General features: G+C 37.5%; 2 protein-coding genes across 3 annotated transcripts; both read right to left on the bottom strand.

The window, feature by feature from the left end:
* Nucleotides 1-4,571: 4,571 nt before the first annotated feature.
* LOC133526157 (oocyte zinc finger protein XlCOF6-like) lies at nucleotides 4,572-8,673 on the bottom strand. Its single transcript, XM_061862642.1, has 3 exons — nucleotides 8,463-8,673; nucleotides 6,242-6,959; nucleotides 4,572-5,571 (listed from the first exon to the last, which is right to left on the bottom strand). The coding sequence occupies exons 2-3, from the start codon at nucleotides 6,942-6,944 to the stop codon at nucleotides 4,631-4,633; spliced, it is 1,644 nt and encodes a 547-aa protein (XP_061718626.1). The 5' UTR covers nucleotides 6,945-6,959; nucleotides 8,463-8,673; the 3' UTR covers nucleotides 4,572-4,630.
* Nucleotides 8,674-8,948: 275 nt separating this feature from the next.
* On the bottom strand, nucleotides 8,949-16,341 carry LOC133526158 (uncharacterized). Of its 2 annotated transcripts, XM_061862645.1 has the most exons (9): nucleotides 15,962-16,341; nucleotides 15,141-15,174; nucleotides 13,404-13,618; nucleotides 12,545-12,702; nucleotides 11,890-11,968; nucleotides 11,528-11,579; nucleotides 11,220-11,419; nucleotides 9,497-9,585; nucleotides 8,949-9,133 (listed from the first exon to the last, which is right to left on the bottom strand). In XM_061862645.1, exons 1-9 carry the CDS (start codon nucleotides 16,064-16,066, stop codon nucleotides 9,112-9,114), a joined length of 954 nt encoding a protein of 317 aa, XP_061718629.1. In that variant the 5' UTR covers nucleotides 16,067-16,341; the 3' UTR covers nucleotides 8,949-9,111. The 2 variants fall into 2 exon arrangements, with proteins under 2 accessions (XP_061718629.1, XP_061718628.1); XM_061862644.1 differs by lacking the exon at nucleotides 9,497-9,585 and having other exon boundaries at nucleotides 15,962-16,339.
* Between the last annotated feature and the right edge of the window lie 252 nt (nucleotides 16,342-16,593).

Genomic DNA, 16,593 nt, shown 5'->3' with positions numbered 1-16,593 from the left:
AATTTATATTTCAAATTAGAATATAGATTTGAACTGTTAAGTCAATCAATTGTCACTTGGGAAAAAACAGTCTGTGTTGTTATTATGTTACTTATAATATATTTAGATTAATTGTATAAACTACTTTATGAAATATATTCATTGAAGATTCATCCGTTGTGCTCCATTCATGCTACTGCTCTCTGCTTAGTCTCTCTCTAACACGGAGCACCTTGCAAGACGTAATCAACCGGATGTTGCGCCTACGCACTTCGAGCGAATTGAATTTTATTACTGATTGACACAGTTATCTACTCGAGATCTTTCTAATAAGCCCAAAATCGAGTTTTCATATAAAGTTTTTTTAATACTACGTCGGTGGCAAACAAGCATACGGCCCGCCTGATGGTAAGCAGTCTCCTATGTACGCCTGCAACTCCAGAGGAGTAACATGCGCGTTGCCGACCCAAACCCCTCCCCCTCCGTTGAGCTCTGGCAACCTTACTCACCGGCAGGAACACAACACTATGAGTAGGGTCAAGTGTTATTTGGCTGCTGTTTTCTGTAAGGTGGAGGTACTTCCCCAGTTGGGCTCTGCTCTAGATCTGGAATGACATCCGCTGTGCTGTGCCCTACCACACAGAGCGACATGACATTCACAATGATCCTACCTCTCTTTTGGACGTACATAGTTTAGTCCAGAGTTCCTTGGGCTACCTTTTGACTGCATCATATAATCAGCTCTATGCTAGCATATTATTGCATTACCATATTTAATTAGGGCAAATCAATTCCATCTAGTTTGGTATTGAAGTACCAATAGAATTCGGCATCTCGTTTTCGTAAAAACTTTGCTCGCGTCTATTTTACAGTAGGATGAGGAATACACTCGCCAAAGACGACAATGCGTTTGAAAGGATAATACATATATTATGTCTTTTTAGGGTTCCGTACCCAAAGGGTCAAACTACATTAATGACTACATGAATGATGAAACACCGTGGGATTAAGTGTGATTGTAAATAACGAATTATTTATTGTTATGTTAATAATGATGAAATTGATAATTCAACGTATATATACCGTATTTTTTGACTTTTAGATTTTATTCTAGAAAGTTTCTAGAATAGTATTTTTATACAATTTTGGTGTTTGACGATCCTTTTGTGAAATTCTTATTATTAAGTTTGCCATATCTATAATAATTCAATGTTTTTTTTAGAACAATAATAACTGCATCAGTAAATTGCTCTGATATTTAGATTAAGATGATATTTGTAAAATTTGACGATTTAAAAGTGCTTTTTGACTTGACTTGAAATGGAACCCTATTGCTGAGACTCCGCTGTCCGTCCGTCCGTCCGTCCATCCGTCTGTCACCAGGCTGTATCTCATGAACCGTGATAGTTAGCCAGTTGAAATTTCTACAGATTATGTATTTCTGTTGCCGCTATAACAACAAATACAAAAAACAGAATAAAATTAATATTTCTTTCCAATCTCGAGGTTCTCATCCAATCACCGAAGTTAAGCAACGGCGGGCGGGGTTACTATCAAAACGACTGAATCTCAAAATGACCTGTTTAGCATGAGGTCCAGAACGCAAAACGACCACAGTATCAAAAAGCCTATATCTCATAATAGCATGGTAGCAAAACGACTAACGAGTAAAAGGCCTTCGTCTCAGAATAGCTTAGTATCAAAACGACTTGTTCGCAAAACGACCACTCCGTGGAACGTCTTCATCTTTAAATGCCTTAATAGCAAAAGGACTAGATCGCAGAAGAACTAAATCTCAAAATGGTTGAATAGCTAAACGACTTCTTGTTGAAAGGGCATGAAACACTATTTCTCTTCGGGCATCTATGGATACCTAATTGTATAACATTATGCATGAAGATGAAGTATGTTAAAGAATTACTTAATAGTCAAATCGCAAGGAATAAAACAAAAGAAAATAAAGATAAATCAATATATGTCGTGGTAATAAATTAATATGCTTACTCATTACTAACAAAAAATTGCTTTTACTTCTAGCAATGAAATTTTTAAAATTATAACGACATTTTAAACAGAGTTTCCCAACTCTAATAGCTCAAATGATTTTTATATCATAATAATAAAATAAATCATTGGCACATTTTTAATTGGCGTTTTTTTCCGATATGCTTTTGAGAAACTCAAATGGGCTAATATCTCCATCCTTCAGCGATTCCAGCTCCATCTTATATTTTCGATCAAATATAATGTCTCTTTTTTGCGGTTTGTTGAATGGAATAGAGATCTGTGTAATTTCAGGCTCTGGATAGCGGCTTCTTTTTTCAGACTTTCCAAAAATAGAATGAGAGTGGGCTTTGGCTGTACTCTAACATTTAAACGCCGATGCCACGCCTCTAAGGCATTTGTTGTACGATGTCGTTCTTTACAACAAGATATCAAACTTGTTTTTTTTTATCCAGAATCTTTCGACATACTCTTTAAATTTTTCAAATTCAGTGCCAGTCGGAGCATTTATAACGATACCTTGCCATCCGTCGCAAATCAAGGACGCTGGTAGAAGAGGCAGATTTGCTGTCATTCTCACGATTTCTTTTTGCTCGGATGTCACCGTCATTTCAAAGTTTTCAGCATTATCCCATATATTTTTATTAAAATGATAGTAACACCCTGTTACGCTCGAGTTTTCAAAAATATTTTTAAAGGCACTAACTTGGCCTAATTCGTAGTCACATTTATATCTTCTTATATTAATTTTCAGTACATCGCGTATTAATAAAAACATTTCTTCATACGTTTTCTGACGTTTGTCAGGCAACAGTGCAAACAAAGCCGGCACAATGTTAGTTGCAATTTCAGAGCTCCCTGAATCAACGTGTACAGTATAAATCTGGCAGAATGGTTGAGGGACTCTTTTAAAAGTACCATCTCCGAAAAAATGTTTGCTGTGGCTGGCATAATATTGTATCAGATTTAAGTTTTTCTTATAACAAAACAAAAACAATTTGGTTTCAGTACACAACTTATACTCTGCTCCTAAAAAGTCATGGCCTATAATATTTGGTATTTTAACACTGCCAGACTTTGCAAACTCAGTCGTTTTGACGTCCAGATAAGAACGTCTTGCTCGATGCAAAGAATCTTTGACAGATTCAAAACATGGAAATTGGACTTGCTCGGGCTCGCTGCATTCATTAATATGTTTAAGACAGGCTTCTTCGTAGTTCTGTTTGATGGATTTCATGTTATCGCACACATTGACCTTTGCCTTTTGAACAATGATATCCCGTATAATTTTGTCTGGATCTGCTTCACAAACGTGTTCTGATTCACGAAGAACTGTGTCATTTTCACGTTTTACAGTTATAGAAGCACTGCACTCCTGTCGCTTGTTGCATCTCCATAAAGAAGTTCCGTTGACGTTATTAGATACTTGATTATATTTGTAGTCGCCGTATATGCACGCATTTTTATTTTTGTTACTTTTAATATACACAATTTTTTTTCTTTCCATATTTTCACAAAATAAATTCAGCATTCAATCAGAAAACTTTAAGACAATATAACATTGCCTGTCATTGAGAGTCATAAGGACTTGTAATGATAAATTTTAAGTGGCCAGTATATAATATTATTCAAGTATTATATTGTATCAAACCTTTGTGTACCTATAACATGTTATAGTTCGGACTGAGGTTAGACATTGGAGCCTAAATTAAAGTAAGTTTCGAAGATCTAAAGACAATTATAGGGTTTTTAACTGAATTTATTACAAAAAAACTCTTTGGTACCAGAAAACATCGTCATGAAACTAAAACCAAAAGCCACTTTCGTAAAACTGCCGTGAACCAAGAAAAACCAAGATGAAAGTACGTGTTACATGCCCTTTCAACAAGAAGTCGTTTAGCTATTCAACCATTTTGAGATTTAGTTCTTCTGCGATCTAGTCCTTTTGCTATTAAGGCATTTAAAGATGTAGACGTTCCACGGAGTGGTCGTTTTGCGAACAAGTCGTTTTGATACTAAGCTATTCTGAGACGAAGGCCTTTTACTCGTTAGTCGTTTTGCTACCATGTTATTATGAGATATAGGCTTTTTGATACTGTGGTCGTTTTGCGTTCTGGACCTCATGCTAAACAGGTCATTTTGAGATTCAGTCGTTTTGATAGTAACCCGGCGGGCGGGGTCAGTACATGGATGGGTGACCGTTTTTATAGATAATGGTACGGAACCCTTTCTGTGCGAGTCCGACTCGCACTTGGCCGGTTTTATTTTTACAACTTTTGACGCCAAAATACTACCTCAAGTTTTCTCGAGGAGCTAAAGTATGAAAATCCCTGAAGTTGCAGGCTTCCATAGGCTAGGTGATCACTTACCATCAAGCAGACCGAATGCTTGTATGCCGCCGACGTGGTATAAAAAAGTTGTTTCAATGCACTAATAATTAATCTACTAAGGACTTTTATCAACGTCCAATGTATTCTGCAGCGGTATCATGGTCGCATTTTTATCACCTGTCATGTCATGCGTAATTTTCGCACTTACATACTAGTTAGAACGGGACAGGCATGGTGGCAAATGATAAAAAACCGACCGTCTTAGCCATACAGGTGTCTTTGTAAACCGTTTTATTGCAGTTTCATAATTGGAATGGTCACATTTTAACAGCTGCGCCTCCGTGTGTTGTCTGATGTTTTCGTAAATCAACATTACGACCACATTTGTAGTCGCAGTGGGTACATTGAAACAATTTGGTCCCAGCGTGTCTCTTCTGGTGCTTGAGTAAGTCTGATTTTTGACGACATGCGTAATCACAGTCGCTACATTTGAAAGGCTTTTCATCGGAATGTGTTGTCTGGTGTTTTCGCAAATCTGATTTTCGACTGCACTTGTAGTCGCAGTTGTTGCACTCGAATGGTTTCTGCCTAGTGTGTATCATCTGATGGGTTTGAAGAGTGTATCTGTGCCTGCATTTAAAATCGCAGTAGCTACATGCAAAACTCTTCTCTCCAGTGTGTATCATTTGGTGGATACGCAGGCTTGCTTTTTGGTAAGACTTGAAATCGCAGAGGTTACATTCAAATGGTTTTTCACTGGCGTGTAGAACCTGGTGTCTTTGTAAGCTATCTTTTCGAGCACATTTGTAGTCGCATTGGTTGCACTGATAAGGTTTGTCCCCTGTGTGTGCCCTCTCGTGGATTAGTAAGCTTCCTTTGCGATTGCACTGATAATCGCAAATGCTGCAGCTAAAGGGTTTCTCACCAGTGTGAGTGATCTCGTGCTTTTGTATATCTGATTTAGTTTGACAAGCATAATCGCAATAACTACACTTAAAACGCTTTTTACCGGTATGTACATTTTGATGACGTTTTAAATATATTTTATTAGGAGTAGAGTAAGTACATACACTGCAGTAGTAAAGTATTGTTGTAGTGTGTAAACTATTTGAATGTGTCCTCAAACTTTTCTCGTCGTCTGCTACGTAGTCACATTGAGGGCACATGTAATTTTGATAGCTGTGCTTTATTTCAAATAATTCTGGCTTGTTTGAGAAGTTCCCTTCTGGCGCTTTTCTGTCTGCTTTGATATGCGGCACTGCAAAATTATGTTTGGTTCATTAATATTGTATTCACCAAAGTCAAGTAAATCTATTCAAAATTAAAAAATTCAAAATTCAAAAATTTATTCTGCAAGTAGGCCTCAAGGGCTCTTTTACAAGTCAATACAACATTTATAGTAACATCATATAGTGACATGCATCATGAAATACATAACAACATTTATAAATACAACAGCCAATACCTGGGTAAACATTACATTATAATAATCTTAAAATAAATAATTACTACAATACAATAGAGATGTATAGTCTCTATGGTAAAAAACAATTTAAATCTGGAGATGTAAAAGGTTCCCAATGTCAGAGTACTAATACTAATAAAATTTGGAGGTGTAAAGTCTCTCCAATTTAAATGTTGTAAAAGCCTTAGATTAGAAATGGTTAGTACTAAAATAAAATAGAGATACTGGAACAAGTGAGAATCAAATTTAGTGTGGCGTTTATATATGGGTCTTTAAAAAAACAGGGATCTAGAAAACTATTTTATTGAAATTTGTTAAAATGTGCTGAGAGAAATTAACTTGTGAACTATGAAATTTAGAAAGTGAGGCAGCTTTCATGTAAACTATTTTAACACAAACACTTATTCGAAATTATACAATATATCACATCATACCACATGACTACATGTGGTACAAAACTTACCCAATAGTTTAGAGGCAGCGTAAGGCCGGTGAAGTGATTCCGGGCTCAGCACAACCTCCTCCTTAACCACATGTTTGTCATAAAGCTCATCCCATGCAGTTGCCTCACTCGCAGACACATCTTCATTTTTATCCTCTATCTCCTTTTTCGCTTGAAGACCAGGCTCTTTTACAAATTCTGCCTCTACCTTGACTTTATGAGCATAGCCTTGACTTGTAGAAGGGTCATTATCCTCGCACAAGGGCTCAACCTTCACAACTTTCGGGTCTGTTGCATACACTGCCCCTTTGACGTTATAGGCATAAGGGCTCGCCCCTGTGATTGCCTGGCTTGTAGATGGAGTATTGTCCTCGCTAAAGGGCTCCGCCATCACAATTACAGGCTTGGTTACACACACTGCCTCTCCCTTGATTTCAGTATGAGGATTGGCCCATGCTTTTCTCATACCAGAATTCATATGGTCCATGTTAAAGGGCTCTTCCTTGAACACTCCAGGCTCTGTTGAACAAGGATTCTCTTGCGTTGCATATGAACTGTTCCATGAATTTGTGTGACTTGTATCAACATTTGTACTATCATTGCATGAAGGCTCCTCTTTCACAGTAACTATGCTGGGATACATTACACACAATTCTTCAGGTTCGGTCTTCACACAGGTTTCGGTCTCCACTTCCATTTTTATGCATGCTTTTTCTAGTTCCATGTCAATGTGGTACACCTGTAATAAATAATTACCAAACCAATGTATTATACAGCATAGTTATCACCAAAAGTGACTAAGCAGATGTTCTAAATGATATACCACAACAATATTATCTTTTCAAAGACGGTCAAACAATAAAACTGCATTTTTCCTAACTACTGTTTGTGTTTTTACTGTATTCCTGATAGGATTAGGCAGAAGGAAAAATAGAAGTCCGGATTACTGTTCAGTGTGTCTTCTGACACAGGTATTATTATATTATGATATTTATTGCGATTTTGCTTGTATTAAGTTACTTATTCTGTTTTTTTTGTTTAATGCCTGCACATACTACTGTTTCTGTTTAGCCTGATGGTTGACTGGTAGAGAATGCCTTTAGGCATTAAGTTCACCATTTGTACTTTATTTGTTATATTGTGCAATAAAGTTTAAATAAATAAATAGGTCTCTCCCAGCTGTTTCCATTCCTTTCTATTAATGGTTTTCCTGATCCTCGTCCAGGTACAATATTCTAAAAGTAGTTTACAATAAATAAATAAAGTTTCCATATATATAAAACACTTAGAGCAAGAGGGCAACAATGCTCACTCTCAGGCGTCATTACTCTCACTGTCTTCAATTTGTTGTTGTATTTGATTTGACATACCAAAATCAAAGTTGTTTGCTGTACAACTTTTGAGAAAAGAATTCCTAATTCTTTGATCTTCTATATTCTAATGTAAGGGTCATCAAATGGGGGGCCACCAACTTATACATTAAATTAGCATATTTGAGTTGTTTTCAAGCAAAATGTCCCACTTTGTCGCTTGCCATAATGATGCTTTGACAGGTAATTTGTATAAAGATACAAGTAAATCTCGTTCTTATGGTAAGTGACAAAGTGGGACCTTTGACTAGACATTGACACATTTAAGGAACTCAACTAGAAATAAACCGCAATGGGCATTTTATTTTAAAAACAGGACCCCTGAAGAAACTACTTGGGGATCTCTGGTCTAATATCATCTGGAATTAAGTATAGCTTCAGATTAATGATTTGTGGGTAGGTGTTATCCCTTTTTCTTACTCTTGGTTTGTTCTCCTGAGTTAACATTTGATTATTTTCATAAAACATATATTTTAACACATTCACTGCCGGGAACCCACCTGGTGGGCGCTCGTGAACTTTGTTCAGATGCCGGACAACCCGCTGGGCGGGTTGTTTTGTACGCAGCTATAGACCACCGGTTTCTGGGGTAGTGCGCCGTTTTTTGTCTGGAAGTGAATGTGTTAAAGGCATTTATAAGCCTAACTAGACCTACCATTGCAATGGTTTCCTCAAAAAATCTGGTTTTGGTTGGACACTACTCGTAACATAGCTTTTTCACTAATGTAACATAAGTATAATAGATCTGACTGACTTTGTTTCTAACCTACAATGCAATTACAATCCTGTTTCACATTTGGTCTTGATTGTCTATCAGAAAAGTACTTCCTCACCTCAGGTATCGATCAATAGAGTAGTTAAATAATACGTACCTCATGTAACCCAGAAAAGACAGACTATCCCGGCTATTTATTTGGCAAAAACTCGAAACCAAGTATAGCGATTTCTAAACTATTGCTAATACTGCAAGCGTAAGACCTTGGTACCGCCATCATTACGGATCTGTAGCTTCAAAAACAAGAATATGAGAATCACAGATCAAACAGGCTACATTAATTAGTTAGTTTTATATAAATCGCTTATATAAATCCTAATATATCAGTGTATTATTATTTTATTGTCTACAAATTATAAACTTAACCTCTAAATTTTGACAGGGTACGTTCGGAAACTTCGACAAAGTAAAAAAAAAAAGCATAGACATAGTCATAATTGCAAACTTATGTTTATATCAATTTAATACTAAACGAGGGCCTACCGCGAAAACCGAAATTCGCAAATTGCGGGGATCTTTCTCTTTTACTCTCCCTAAAAGACGTAATTAGACATCCAATTCATAAAGATGTAAAAATTAAAACTTGTAAAATTCAGATGAAATTTATTTTTCTGCTAAAATGTTCTTAATCTTATCGACTTCGAGGCGAAAAGACCCGTGGTCGTCAAACAGCTTTTGAGCGCCAAAGTTGGCGTACAAAGCCAACGCTTCTGTGTTCACAGGATGCGTGTGGAAGTCCACCTGCTTCATACCTTCTTCCTCGGCTTTCTGGAATAGAGGAAACTTTTGTAATCATTTCTACCTACTACTAAATCATTTAAATGAGCACACATTGGATTTTAGGTGGCAAAATTAAATGACAGGAAGAGAGTTCCTTTATCGATGAACTCAGATATCGATGCTTTTTCCATGTATTAGTGACCCGTCGACGTTTTGCTTATAAAATATAATTGTATGATAATTAATCAAAATGAAAACTTATTATTGAATTTAAAATTACCTATATGATAAATATGTATGCTAGTTTTAGTTAAGGTATCTATGGGCTACTAGTTGCCTGAAAATAACGATTTTTAATATTAATTTTTTATGAGTATAGATTATACTAATATATATTTTCTCGAAACTTACCTATACTTAACTAAAAAAGTCCGAGAGATCCTACACTCAGTGGCGTAGCTAGCATGGGTGGCACCCGGTGCGGGAATTCCGGGTGTCACCTCAAAATCCAATCAAAATTTTAAAATATATTAAAAAACATAAGTAATTTATACTTAATATTCCATAGCTCAGAATACTCCATCGCTTTCATTTTGGACTCCATGAACTCGAAATAGTCCTCACACCCTGGCAGGTGATGTGTCTGCGTGCGTTCTATGTAGGGCTTCGAATTTGTCAAATATTCGAATTGTTTCGATATTCGAATATTTGGCCGTTCAGTTTTGGAATATTCCATTTTTTTATTACTAAAAAAGCTATAGTTACAGTTTCTGTGTGTTTTGCCGGGTATATACAGTGAATGAGGAACGGTAGATGTAATGGATGAGAGGAAAATTGTTCGAGTTAACTAAACTTAACATGAATGACATCGATTTTCTGACAGGCGAATGATAAAGATAGACGAATGATCTTTTTCCCAACTTTTTCCCTTCAATGAAACTGGTATTTAAAAAAAAAGCTGAAAATTTGTATACATATGTAAATTGGGTGACAATGTAATATTATGGTACCATCGGGCTGATCTGATGACGGAGACAGGAGGTGGCCATAGGAACTCTGTGATAAAACCACGCAACCTAATTGTGTTTGGGGTTTTTAGAATTGTCTCGATGAGTATTAGTTGCCTGTGGAAAGAAAAGTACAGTCAGAGATAAAACCTTGTACCAAAAATGAGATATTTGTCTAAAACTTATTTTACAACCTCTGAGACAGATATGAGCTGTCCAATTTCAATGAATTTCAATCAGGACTCCTAAAAGAATTGTTTTTCTTACTGATTATATAATCGTTCCTACATAATTGCAATCAATGGGTCTGATTACTTTTCTTTGATAAAAATGCATATGCATTATTTTCGTTTTATTTAGATTTATCGTTAAATTATTTGTACTTATTTGTTTAATTTAATGCTATTTGTAAAACTGTCACTCAAAAATAATTTAAACTTTTTTTTGTGAAACTTAGTTTTTGCAAAGTATTACTTGTTACTTTTTGTCATCTACCAATAAGGATGTTTGGAGTTGGACTAGGTCCCATCGTGGCATCGTGGCGTGGTCCCATTGTGTCGGAAGTCTACAATCGCGTTCCCGAAACCCCGTCCACAAAGCGCGCGGTGGAACACCCCAGGGGGTTTAGTCCGTGGGAGTCGGACATACCCACTCGGCTTCTCCCGTGCCAATGGGATCCATAACGGATTCCCCCTGGGTCAAAAAAAAAAAAAAAGGTCCCATCGTGGCAACATCGCCATCAAAAAGACGTTTTGCACTAAGTAACAATAAAATTAACTGGCTTTAACTCTGAAAGTAGGCGAAATCTAAAAAACATTTTATGGGCAATTTAGTATTTAAATATGATCAGGAATATACTGTCAAAATTTATCGGGTTCCTCGTGAGCACGTTTACGTTTTACGAATTTTTATAGGTGCCACTACTGATGTTCACGGGCGGACCGCCCCCGCCCCCCCCCCCCCTAGCTACGCCACTCCCTACACTAACGTCTTTCAAACGTCAACGTCTAGTCGGCGCTATGGAAAAAGGTGTTGCTGCGCAGTTGCGCCAACGTTGCGTCCAGCAGTAGCCATAGACTTGACTAGATGCCGACACTCGGAAGACGCTAGTGTAGTCTTAAACTTACACGACAAAATTCCACAATAAGCTGTTTAGCCAGCCCGCAGCGCCGCGCCTCAGGCCGTACATACAAGCTCTGCATGTCGAAGCTCTTCTTCCAGTTGTACAGAGGTTGGCCAACCACTGTGCCTACAGCAGCTCCCGCTCGCCACGCTATGAGTGCGAAGAACCATGGCGGGGAGCTGGTGAAACCGTCTTCTATAAAATCTATAAAAAATCCAGTATATGTAGATCATAATATTTTTCACATAGCTAAAATCCCAAAGCTAGAAACAAGTTGCTTGTTGCAATTTAGATTGGGAGTAAAACACCTACCCTTTTCATTAAGATGTCGACCGTTCAAAGTATCTCGTATTTCTGATATTTCCTGAAAAATACATATATAAAAGATAAAATACAAAATGTATTCGTGACAAAACATGTACAGACAATAAAAGTACAAAAATAGGACATTAAATAAATGTGCCTCACAAAATAGACCCGGCGCTGATATTCGCCTTCGTAGGGGCCATTTGGATGAATATGATAATATGCTTATAAATATAAATTAAAGTTAGTACACAGTGGATATTAAAGTGATAAGCTGTGGTTTAAAAATAAAATAACCTCGTGAAAAACTATTGATAGTTAATACTAATTAACAAAAGTTTCATAAATAGGTACCAAACCAAACTCACTCGTATCATCATGCTAAATTCTGCCATATCCTCTTGCCGAGCCAGCTGAATTGAAATATCTTTATTGGCGCGCATTTTTCTGTAAAAAAAAACGTTGTATTACCCCTTTATTAAACGTTTCAACTTCAACATTTATTCAGAAAATAGGCCACAAGGGCACTTTTACATGCCAACATGGAATTTACATACAAGCAAAAACAAGCACATCAACAATTAAGTATAAAATACAATTACAAAAAAATAACTAAAATAATAATAATAAAAAAATTCAACATACCTACAATAAAATCTAAAATTATTTAGAGGTGTAAATATCTCTAAATGTCAGAACTAAATGACTTTTATCAAATTATCCTTAGATATATATATAGAGTCTCTAAGAGTCAAAATTCCGTATAATTAAAACATTCATTAGGATAAAAGAAACATACGAGAACCGAATGAGGTGTCTCATTGTAATTATATACTCAATAAAGTTAGCTTAAACAGACCAGTCTCCACAAACAGCACCCGTTCACGAGTATAACGCGTGTCTCAGCCATCGCCTCCCTCAACCTTCATTCGGGAAAGTGGCGACCCGATCAACGACGCCACCGTAAGTAAAGACTTTTAAGCGAGCATGACATTAAAAATACTAACGACGTAAAATGTTAACCTTGCGGCAATTTCACGAACAGTCTTGGGACTTATTCGCATGATGTAGGTCCCGTCCAAGTCATCACTGATGTCAGGTTTGAACTGCGCGAAGAAAGCAGCTGCAGGATCACTTACGGGATACGTCCAGTTCAACTGCGCGTTTTCTTCGAGTGCCACCTGTAAAAGAAAATACCTCTAAATATGACTCATTGGACTATGGACCTATTAGGTTTAAGTAGGTGTACTGTAAAGGGATACGGTCTATCGGCGGTGGGGAATGTAAACGCTCGAGGTAGATTTCTGATAATATTTAATTCTATTTTTTCTTCAAACAATAATAGCATAAATATCGACTACCATTAATGCTTGCCGCTTTCAGAATGAAACGCCTGCAGATCTTTATTCCTTCAGCAGGGCGATAGTTCTGAATTTAAATAATCCTTGCCAGTCCGAGTGTGTCAGTGCCGTCGCCATCAACGGATTACGCAATTTACACAGTACGCATATTTTTACATGTTTATTTTACAGCTGACGGTCATTCCGCTGCGATAGAACCGGCTGACGGTTTTTTTTAGTTTAAAACAGCATCTAAATTATCATTTGACAAAGTATCAGCCGGGAGGCGATGACTGACGATATATGCTCCTGGCCCGCGGTCTATCGTGTGACCCCGTTTACGCTAATATTCGCTTTCACGAAATCTTTCTCGAAGCTATCGCTTTATCGCTATTATAATGCCAAAAATGCGATCAGTGTATCCATATGTCAGCAGTAGCGCTCGTCCCGGTCTTTGTTAGCTCTAGCTACCAGCAGTACCAGCACCTTACCTAAGCAGGTCAACGCACTAAAAAATATCATGAAAGTGAGTAGATACTAACCCGGCAAAGCCCTCGAAAGAGTTTGGTACCCACACCACACCGTCGCGAACTCTTACGCACGGTCAACATGAGCAGCACTAGCGCTCGGCCCGGCGGCGACGGCCGCGGCCAATAATAGCGATAGTACAGTGCGCAACCGAGAATATTGCCGTCTCTCTCTGCAACTAATACTTGAAACCATGGTGGCGACGTCTCGAATCCGTCTCTGCAGAAATCTGGCAAAATTAGAATATTTGCAAATAATTAGAACTTTAATTAGGACATAGATATTAAAACAAAAGCTGCTAGGTACCTTTAGTTTTTCCTGTGGACAATAGCTCACAGTGTCTAAGAATTTATGTATTCGTGACAAAACATGTACAGACAATAAAAGCACAAAAAACAGGATATTACCTAAATGTGCATCACAAAATGAACCTAGCGCTGATCTTGGCCATTTGCATGAATATAATAATATGCTTATAAATATAAATTAAATATATTGTTAGCGCTGTGGCAACACCGCTAGTTTTTCTACAACCAATGATTGATAGAGATGCGGCTCCAATCTGCCAACATAGACGACAGAACGGCGGCCAACCAGAGAGCGCGATGCCAGCGCCGGAGTTTCGCACATGAGACGCATCGACGTGCAGCGTGACCCGAGCATCGACCTCTTGCATCTTAACCACTGAACTGAACGCGCGTGTCCTAGACAAAGAACCTATAGTAACTTGTAATACACCATTAAAACAGTGGTACTTCTTTAAACACATTGTCTTTTATTTAAATAGTGTAATAACGCGCTAACAGTTAGTACACAGTGGATATTAAAGTAACAAGCTGTGGTTTACAAATAAAATAACCCTGTGAAAAGGTACTGATTTTATCAGGAAGGTTAACAGGAAAAATGGCGACCCTTGGCGTGGGACGTGACCTGCGTTGATACTTTTGTCTCCGTCCCACGTTCAGCGCTCGGCTCGAAAACCGGCGACGGCTGCAGAAGACGCCCAACTTAACAAGTGCTACAAATATGCATAAAAAAAAACATTTACATATTTGCAGCACTTGCAGTCGAAACCTTTGGGCCGTGGTCATCAGACACCAAACAAGTCGTGGAAGGAATTTCTCACAAACTTGTCTGGGTGTCCGGCGACCTTCGAGCGGGGGAATATTTCGCTCAGCGGCTATGTCTGGCAATCCAAGCGTCCTGGGGACGTTGCCCCAGGCAACTCTATTAGGTTTGAGAAGAAAATGTATATACTAAGTGTAATAATCTTTTAATAGTTCTAGAAATAAATTACCATGAAAATCAAGTCATAAAGCTATTGCTGGAAATACTGTATGGAAAGTCACATTTGTTCATGCACCTAGTTATGTGTTTTTATCTCTTCGCTATCTCCTTTATTTATGTAGAGCTAATTACTCGTGGTTCCAGATTGAGTGAATGTTTCAATGGCCAATTCGAACGTACATTGACAACAGAATGATATCTGAATGATGTCATTTAATTATCGTGCGCCTCGCTCGGGCCAATACACGTACGGACAGGTATGAGCGAAATGTAACAAATTGATATCATTTAGATACTAATCGAAATGTACGTTTGAATAGGCCTCAAGGTCGGTACCATACTTAAGTCCAATAACACCATTATTCATTCATTCTGAAACCAACTTTATCACCACGAGATAAGGTTCTTAATACGTTAGTAGGTATGCTTTTGTATGTCAATGAATCATAATTACAGATACTTACGTTTAAGAGAAGGAAAATTGTCATCTGGGATTTCCTGTAAAGTAAGAAGTTAGGTATTAGGTAGTTTACCAACTTCTAATAATTAAAGGAAAACTTGATATCTAATTGGGACAAACACATTTTAGAAACAGATAACATTTGTGAACAATAGGTACGATAAAAGTTAACGACTCTGATACAGTCACGTCTGAAAACATCGACACAATCGAAGTACCAAAAATATGTATACGCGACCTTATGGCCCATATATTAGGATAGTGTATACATATTTTTGGCGATTTGTCCGTATCGATATTTTCAGACGTGACCGTATAATATGTATTCCGTTTTTCTTATTTGAGTTCCAAGTACCTAGTGAAAAAATGTAACCTATAAGGGTGCAGCGTAAAAATAAGCTTTAGATTCCCTTAACTTTGTAATATCTACAGGAAAGATGCGAATGAGTTAAGCATACCTATATTCTATACTATAAATAAAATAATAATAAACAAATAAATATTATAGGACATTATTACACAAATTGACTAAGTCCCACAGTAAGCTCAATAAGGCTTGTGTTGAGGGTACTTAGACAACGATATATATAATATATAAATATTTATAAATACTTAAATACATAGAAAACACCTATGACTCAGGAACAAATATCCATGCTCATCACACGAATAAATGCCCTTACCAGGATTTGAACCCGGGACCATCGGCTTCATAGGCAGGGTCACTACCCACTAGGCCAGACCGGTCGACTATAAAATGTATATGACCCCAATTATCTAAATGGGCGTTCTACAACCATAAGATAAAGATAACTAGTTATTTACCAGTTTAATAATGTCGTATATCTCAGATACATCATCTGAACGGGCATGTCGTACGATGATTTCACTACGTGCACTAGATACTGGTTTTTCTACTTGTATCTCCATCGCATGTAGTTAATCCCACACAAACTATGATAATGAGAAAAAGCGTATCAAATAAACACACAAAAACTGTTCACACGTCCGCCTTGCGCCTCCCACGTTTTACAACTGTTGATGTTAAACGATGACTCACGTTACTCATGTTAGACCGGCCCGGGGCCGGGCCGGGGCGTTCGGCACTTCGTATTCAATAGGAAGCATCACATTAAACGAAGTGTAAGGACGCCCCGGGTCGGTCTAACGTGAGTCATTCTGAAGGCCTCTCTATATTATAAAACTTTTCCGCTTGTAAAGGCCCGTCAGACGGGATGATCAAATCGACCGATGCATTTGCAATTCCTCAAACATGTCGGCGATCTGTTCATTATATCTGCCGCTCCATTTCACTCTGTTGGGCCGATATATCGTATACGTTTGGAGAGTTAATACGTCATAAAAAAAAAAATAGGTCTTCAAAATTGCGGGTGTGAGAATACTAAGTTAAAATGGATGAACCTTTAACTAATAATGCAGAATAAAACGATCACAAC

Source organism: Cydia pomonella, chromosome 16 (genome assembly GCF_033807575.1).
Source record: "Cydia pomonella isolate Wapato2018A chromosome 16, ilCydPomo1, whole genome shotgun sequence".
NCBI classification, from domain to species: Eukaryota; Metazoa; Arthropoda; class Insecta; order Lepidoptera; family Tortricidae; genus Cydia; species Cydia pomonella.
The sequence above is the reverse complement of the archived record's forward strand: the minus strand, read 5'-3'. Positions and strand labels throughout refer to the sequence as shown.